Here is an 8,274-nt window from a genome sequence, read left to right as displayed (position 1 = left end):
AATAGGATGGAAATGTTTGTGTCAGATGTTGTGCAGCAGCATGGCTGGTGTGACCGTCGTCAGGACGACCACAGTGAATGCATCGTCCTGACACTGAAGCATAGAGGCGGAGTGGATTATATGAACCTGACACATGCAGATGCACTATGAATGTCTGTCAATATACCAAAATACTGCCTGACAAGATGACTTGCAGTCTGTCTAAGTTTGGCAGAAGAACAATATTCCAACATGGTAGCATCCAAAGCACACTGAGAGGTGATCAGGTGATAAAAAACCTGCTGCAGTCAAATGCAGCCACAGAGAAACTTGAACAGACCTTCACCACGTTCTCTTTGTTCTTTCTCTGTTTGCTTCATGTTTTATCATCCAATGTGCATTAATTTACAGCTTTTCATGTGACTTGAGGAACATTATATCTACATCAGATTCAAAGAGACATCAAGAATGATGTTTATGAAGACGGAGCAACAACTTCTACAGTGTTGGATCACAACAGTTCAGCAATCTGATCATTGAAAGAGGTTCTGTGTAGAATTTGCAGGATTCAGTATTTCAGTTATTCATTTAGAATTAGTTCTTTTATTTAAACAGCAAAAGCACTGAAACAATTAATATTTTACAAAACTACAATGAAACACAAGAAGGATTACAAGATGATTAAACTGTAGGCCGATGAGTTTCCAGAATGTCAGTAAAACGGAAAAATATGAATCAATGAAATAAATGGTAATAAAAAGCAAATAGTAAAATGACATGAATATAAAGGAGCATTGTTTGATGTGTGACTGAGGAGTGGAATGACATGAGTTCAGAGGAGCAGAATCACAATGATTTCAGTTTTGAAGAATAAACATTTAGAAATTTTCTAAACCACAGATTAAAAAGAGTTTCTCATGTAATATCAATTGAACAGAAGCTAAAATCATGGAAACTCAGGACTACAGCAAACACAATAATGAATTCAACATAAACTGGAGTAAATATTTAACTTCCATCAAATCTGAAGTTTCAAAATTCTTAAAATAGAGAAATAAGAGAAATCAGAGCAACATAATTGATAAAACTGTACTTTATATATACAGATGAATGTGTGGAGTGGGGAGTTGGACGTGAACACAACACAGGAAGTTATTGTGTAAAACTAACCATCCATTATCTAGACACTGCTTCATCCTCTCTGGGGTCACGGTGGGCCTGACGTCTATCCCAGCTGACTGAGGGGGTAGGCAGGGTTCACCTGGACAGGTAACCAGTCCATCACAGGGCTACAACCAAGAACACTCACATTCAAACCTCTGGACCGTTTAGAATTGTGCTGCCATCTGTAAATGGAACCAACTGTTTATGAACATGGAATAAATGACTCCCTTTGAAGTGATAAATGATTGTCTCTGACTCCTGCACCTCTGACCATGTTTAAAGCCTGGTTTATCTTTTCTTATCAGCTCATTTACTGCTTGGTTCAGCCTCAGAGTTCTCATCAGCTTCATCTGAAGCCTCAGCAGACAGCTTCACACAAACTGAGCAACAGGCTGGTGAGGAAAGTCCAACATTTGGCAATGAAAGACACTGGATTTTTGAGAAGAAGGTGAAGGTCAACATGAGGATGGTTAAAAAAACATTTTTTTCTGAAATTTTATTGCTAGATTCACAAATCTGTAAAAGACAGTATTATGTGAGTCTGTGTCAGCTTGTTTTTGAATTTTTTGCAAAGTCCCAACCTGTGGTTATTGTCATCGTTTTGAATTCAGCCCTTTTCCGACTAAATCTTGTTCTTCCAACACACCAGTTTTCCTGCTCTGTGTAGAAACAGCAGAGGCAACACCAGAGTGCTGGGAAGATTCAACCAGAAACCAGTTGTCATAAGCACACATTCTGCTCTTCCCAATACATAGATTACACCCCAAACTAGATTCCAAGTAAATCTGAACACCAGCACTCCCAGTATGACCAGAATGGTGTAGAACGCCCTCAGCTTTGATTGGTCAACCCTCTTCCTGCCCCCACCCTGTTCCCCTGGACCTGGACCAATCAGAACACGGAGAACAGAAACGCTGCAGAAGCAGACGACTGTTAAAGATGTTGTTAGGATGCAGAAATACACAATGAATAAAACATTCTCTTCCATCAACAGAACTGTCCCTGCAAAGGAAAGCATCCAGACACAGCTGATGCTGATGTTCCTGATTCTGATCCCTCTCTCTGTTCTCAGGCTCAGGTAGGTGATGGGATGAACCACAGCCAGGTAGCGCTCCACACAGGTCAGGACGTGGAAGTAAATCTCGCCAGACCAGCTGAAAGACATCAGGCTGTACGCCACAATGATTATGTTGAAATGATCGCTGTAGATCCCACAACAACAGAGGACAGATCCAAAGACTCCAATCATCTCCATGGTGACCATGTTGTAGGTGAAGCTGTCAGAGTGACTCATGGTTGCTGCTGAGGAGGTGGAGTGATTTAGTCTCCATTGTTGGAGACCATGATACATGATGAAGATGCAGAGAGGGAGGAGGAGGAGGATGCTGGTGATCATGTATGAGGTGAAGATGAAGGAACCTGGTCTGGAGATGAAACACTCCATGTCAAAGGAGAAATGGATGTTGGAGGAAGGGTTTGGATGAAGAAGGGAGTCATTGGAGGATGAAGAAGAGTTTACACACATATCTGGAAGAGCAAAAGAGATGACAATCGAACGGTTTCAATCTAGAAAATATTTTTAGTTTTGTTTCTGTGAACAAAAAGAGACCTCCTCTTTTGGCTGTTCTAATTTGATTGAATGTTTCTTCAGTAAAACTCTTTATTTTAGTTGTTTTAGCTTGTCTGTAAAGCCCAATTACAAAAAAAACAACAACAAAAAGATTTTGATCATCTTTCTGACAGGGAGCTGAGTGAGTTTAGAGCAGAGCTTTTCTGGGATGATGGTGTTCAATGCAACAACAAAAACAACCTTTCTTGTACATGAAATGGTTTTACTGATGCAAATCTAGCCTGCCTGCTCACTGAATGTTGCTCTTACTACAAACCAAGATTCTTTCTCTGTGAAAAAGTATTTCACTTTGTTGGGTTTGTCAACTAATTGCCTTTCAGCTGTTATTTTCTGAACTGTCTCAAGCAGAGAGTCTTGGTTAAGTTTTAAATGAAATGCTGTCAGCAAATACAGAACAACTAACTGTTCAGGGTTGGTTGATAATCACCAATAGTATATATAATTAATAATAACTGCACATCATTCACAATACGGATTATTTTAAATGATGATAATATCAGATAATTCAAAGAACACCAACCGTCTGAGTGATTGTTTCTGATCTTCCTCCCTCTGTGTCTCTCCTCAGTGGACTCTGAGTGTTTGATCCAAATCTACTGTACTGACTGTATATTGAAGTCCCACTGCACCTGTGTGTCAGTTCAGTTCACATCATGTTCCATTTGCATTGATGAAACACTGTGACATACACACACGCACGCACACACTCACACACACACGCACACACACACATACACACACGCACGCACACACACACACACCTACACACACACACACACACACACACACACACACACACAGAGGATGAATCTTCATGACCTGCAGACAAAGTTTGTGTATTCAAATCAATCATTTACTGTGTGCTTTGTGGGTGTTGTGCTCATGGTTTTGTTGTTTTAATCACGCCTGTGTAGTGTGACTACTAAAGTAGTTAAGTTGCACTCGTTAATAAAGAGCCACCATCCTCAGTTTGTCTGAGGAAATTATCAATTAAACAAAGTCTCAAAGACTATGATTAAAATCAAGTTGATCAGTCTGGTATCTGAAAATCTAGAATTTTGATTAAATTGATCTGAGTTCCCACACAAAGAAAAACACGAGACCATGAATTGGTCTGAATGAAAAACATTTAGTAACTATTTTGCTAAGACAATAAAGGTGAGCTATATACAGAGAAAAATATAGTGTGTGTGTGTGTGTGTGTGTGTGTGTGTGTGTGGGGTGAAATTAGATTAAACGACTAAAGGGAGAGGATTATGGTGAAAGGACGGTACATAGTGAACAATGTAACACAATGAATCTATGATCTGAGTTATGATCGACACGCCTAAGAGTGAATAAATGTAACTATCATCAAGTTATTACAACATCAACCTAATCAGGAGCAGATAGAAGAGGTCGGCTTTGCCTACTTTGTGCAGCACTGATCAGATCGGACTCTCCATTGGCTGGAACCCGGTGGGAGGCCGGAAACGTCCTCACAACAGACCCAGGCTGTCTGTCCTGAAGCGTTGTGTGGTTGCTAGGCAACGATTTCTGTCATCAGAGCTCCCAGCGCAGTGTAGGAGGTCTACCAGCAGACGTCTGGTGTCGGTAGGCAGCTGGTGTTCAATGCGTGGTCTGTGCAGTCTTCAGGGTTGATGAAGAATAACTTGTTTAACAGTGGCTCTCGTTCTGTTTTCTGCTGGCGTTAGCCAGGTCAGAGAAAAGAACTGTGCAAACTGAGAGCCGAGGTGCACTGGAATTTAGAAAAAGCAAAAAAAGATTTTGATTAGTTCTTAGTAGCTCATCAACAAAAGAAGATTAAAACATATAAGCTCAGGCTTATAACAAAAATGAGCAATGTCTAAATATGTCGTAAAATTATAAAAGAGCGACAAAAAATGAGACAAGAAAAGAGCACTGAAATGAAGTAAAAATGCAGGAGACAAAAAAAGTTAAAGAGCGATACGTATCAAGACGGAGAAAAAAACTGAGATGAGATGTCAGAGTGGAGGTGTAAGGATGAACGTACAGGAAGAGAAGAGGGCGAACAAAGGCGGTGTTTGCATTTTCATCCCCTGAGAGGGTCTTTGGGCAGAGGCCAGGATGTGAACAGAATTTTGTTGCAAATTTGGTGAAATCTAATTCCTCTCTCTTTGTTCTCAGAAGGAGGGAAAATTGCATTTGTTAAATTGAATTAAAACATATATTATGCGCCCAAACACAATCGGTCCGTCTCTCACCATGACCCATCAACACTGGAGGAAAAATCAAGGATATGCAATCTAACAAATAAAGTAGCCTATATTTGGCATAGAAACTAGATAAAACATATGCTTTATATATCAACAATGTATGTTATTGTGAGGGTATGTGGTACATATAATGTTTACAGTTGTAAATGTTACCAACTTCACATTTTACACTTTTAATCAATGATCATACAGTTGTTATTATTGATTTCGTGCCAACATCGTTGGGCCATCCGATGTTGCTAGGTGGCGCTGTGGGTCCATGCAAGAATTGTGATTATTTCACTAAGACCTTCATTTTGCCCCCATATCACATACAGATGTGAATTCTGGATAGGTGTTAAAGGAACTCCTTATTGTGACTTTAGTATGCATAAAAACGCAAAACAGACATCAGAAAACAGTTACTGAGTCCATGTATGTTTCAGTGTAAAAATGTGAGTCTTACTCCACATCTTCATCTGGAATGCAGAAACAGTTTCATGGCTGTTATCAGTTGCCCTCCTTGCAGAGGGGGTCTAAGTGTCAGGGTTCAAATGGGGGTTGAGTAAACAGAGAAGGGAGTAGGAGAATTCACAGCTCCATGAGAGTCACTGTGTCTTTTAAGCTGTGGTCCTCCAAAGTGTTAATGTCCTGTTTGAAGCTTCATCCTTCCACAGGAGGTCTGAGATTCATACTTATGCTGAAAAGAAATGAATGTAGCACCATTTGCTCCAGAGAACTGCAGATGGTGAAGGTGAATCACAGCGATCTCCTGCTGTAATTCACCTCTGACACTAATGGAGTTTCTTCTTGAGAACGGGAGGGTTCCCTGTTCTGTGTAATGTCCGAACAATCTATTCTTGCTGATATATTTTTAAATTAGCACAGTTAAGGTCTAAACACTCCTTCTATGCAGCCAGTCGTCAAACATCCCTGCTTCCACCTGTCAATGCTGGGAGATGTAGTCTTTTAATGCACACGTAGAAACATAATGTTATGAATGTCAGTAGACTCAAGGCTCCTGCACTCTGACCACGGCTTCCTTACCGGCTGGAATATGCTGAAAAATCATTCCATTGTGTGTTCAAGTATATGTGGCAGTTAAAGGCCTCTACTTGTTCTACTGCAGCCATCACTGGTGTCTCACATGGAGGATGAGGATACAGAGAGGGATGAAGAGGAGGACGGTGGTATGTTGAATGCAGCAGCAGCAGACAGGTCAGTGTTGGAGGAGAGACAGTTCAAGGAGTTACTGTGAAAGTTGCTGTGAAGTTGGAGGGCAACAAGTCAGGAGAAATGAGGGCATTAGTGCAGGAAGAGGAACTGAGAGACATGAATAGCCTGAAAATTAGAAGAAAAGACAGGAACAGAGAGGATAAAATATCAGAAGAGGGAAAATGTAACAATAGTGGAACTTTCATATAGAGCTGTCTCTACCAGCTATTTTTTTATATTGACCAACTGGTTTTAGTTATTTGTTCAGAAAAAGCAGTTAAAATCTTTCTCTATGACAGTAAAATGAAAACCACTGTGTTGTGGACAGATTTGCCAGAACAAACATCATACTGAAGCATAAGGTGGAGCGTAAGTGAGCAGAACCTGAAGGCTTGGGGGAACCTTTGTCCATATCCGTGGTAGAAGCTGCTGAACCAGTGAAGAAGCTCCTTGGTGGCAAAGCGCCAGGTGTGGATGAGATTCACCCTGAGATGCTGAAGACTCTGGACATCATTGGACTGTCAGGAGCTCTACATGTGTTTTGTGGACTTGGAAAAGACTCCCAACCGTGTCCCCCAGTGGGCTCTGTGGGGGTACTGAGGGAGTATGGGGCACTGGGCTCACTGTTGCCAGCTGTTCAGTCCCTGTACAACCAAAGTGAGAGCTGTGTCTGCATTCTCAGCTCAAAATCAGACGTGTTTCCTGTAGATGTTGGACTCCAGGGCTGCCCCTCGCCTCCGGTCCTGTTTGTGGTGTTCATGGACAGGATTTGAAGGCGCAGCCGGGGTGAGGAGGGTGTCCAGTCTGGGTATGTCAGGATCGCATCTCTGCTTTTTCCAGATGATGTGGTTCTGTTGGTTTCATCAGACTGTGACCTTCAGCAGCACTGGAGCCGTTTGCAGCCGAGTGTGAAGTGGTGAGGATGTGGATCAGCATCTCCAAGTCCATGGCCATGGTTCTCTGCTGGAAAACCAGTGGATTGCTCCCTCTTGGTCCCAAGTGAAGGAGTTCAACTATCTCGGGATCTTTTTCACGATGGTAAAATGGAGTGAGAGCTAAACAGGTGGCTTAGTGCAGTGCCAGCAATAATGCAGGCATTGCTTCATAGTGAAGAGGGTTAGGGTCTTAATTTACCATCCATCTACGTCCCAACTCTCATCAATGGTCATGACCGAAAGAATGAGATCGCAGATACAAGTAGCCAAAATGGGCTTCCTCTGCAGGGTGGCTGGGCTCAGTCTCAGAGATAGGAAGAGAAGATTGCACTTTATTGTACTTCTACTCAGTCTCTGTCACCTTATGAATGGTGTTGGCCTCTGATGGTGAAAAACTACAAAGATGTCTACCAGTATCTGCATTCTTGCACACATTCAGCTGTTGCATTGACCTGCCTGCCACCATGATGGACAGTTTATCCACTGCAGTATGAACATGGTTCACCTCTGGATCTGTCCTTCCTCCTTTTATCTCCCTACATGGATGTTTGCTTTCTTCTAGGTGGACATTTCTCTCTCCCTCTCTCTCCCTTCTCCTCAGCTTTTATCTTCTGCTCTGCCTCTGGTCTTTATTTATTTGTCTGTGCTGCTGTCTGTCACCCTGTCTGATGCTTTAATGTTGTCTTGAAGTGCTACCAGATTTTATAATTGAACTTGTTCAACTGAACAAAGAAGAGACATGCAAGCAGAAATAAAACAAGTCTATGATCTAAACATATTAACTCTGTTGTTAATGATTATTTGCATGATATTACCAACAAGCTCTGTTTGAAACAAAACAAGAAAACTAAACCACACGTCTTCTTTTCTCAGTGATCATTTATCTGCAGGTTCATATTTGAATGAAACAACAAGAACAGCCGCTCTGGGACTCAGTCACTTTATTGGATTTGAATACAAACTAGTCACTGTTTATATAAAAGTCATTTGAATTCTGACAAATGATCACTTTAATAAAGAGATCATTAACCATTGCAGAGGTTCTGTGTTCTGGTCCTCAGTTTTGGGCTCTGATCTCCCTGGAAAAGGAGAGAACCAGGACAACATTTGCCTGAAGAAATGAACCGTATAAAAA

At 41.4% G+C, this 8,274-nt stretch overlaps 1 protein-coding gene across 1 annotated transcript; it reads right to left on the bottom strand.

Annotated features, from left to right (window-relative positions):
• Window positions 1-573: 573 nt before the first annotated feature.
• On the bottom strand, window positions 574-3,528 carry LOC118470593 (mu-type opioid receptor-like). Its single transcript, XM_035950073.2, has 2 exons — window positions 3,294-3,528; window positions 574-2,670 (listed from the first exon to the last, which is right to left on the bottom strand). Exon 2 carries the CDS (start codon window positions 2,666-2,668, stop codon window positions 1,766-1,768), a length of 903 nt encoding a protein of 300 aa, XP_035805966.2. The 5' UTR covers window positions 2,669-2,670; window positions 3,294-3,528; the 3' UTR covers window positions 574-1,765.
• Window positions 3,529-8,274: the final 4,746 nt, after the last annotated feature.

Source organism: Amphiprion ocellaris, chromosome 23, assembly GCF_022539595.1.
Source record: "Amphiprion ocellaris isolate individual 3 ecotype Okinawa chromosome 23, ASM2253959v1, whole genome shotgun sequence".
Lineage (NCBI taxonomy): Eukaryota > Metazoa > Chordata > Actinopteri > Pomacentridae > Amphiprion > Amphiprion ocellaris.
Note: the sequence above shows the minus strand (reverse complement) of the source record. Positions and strands in the feature narration are given on the sequence as shown.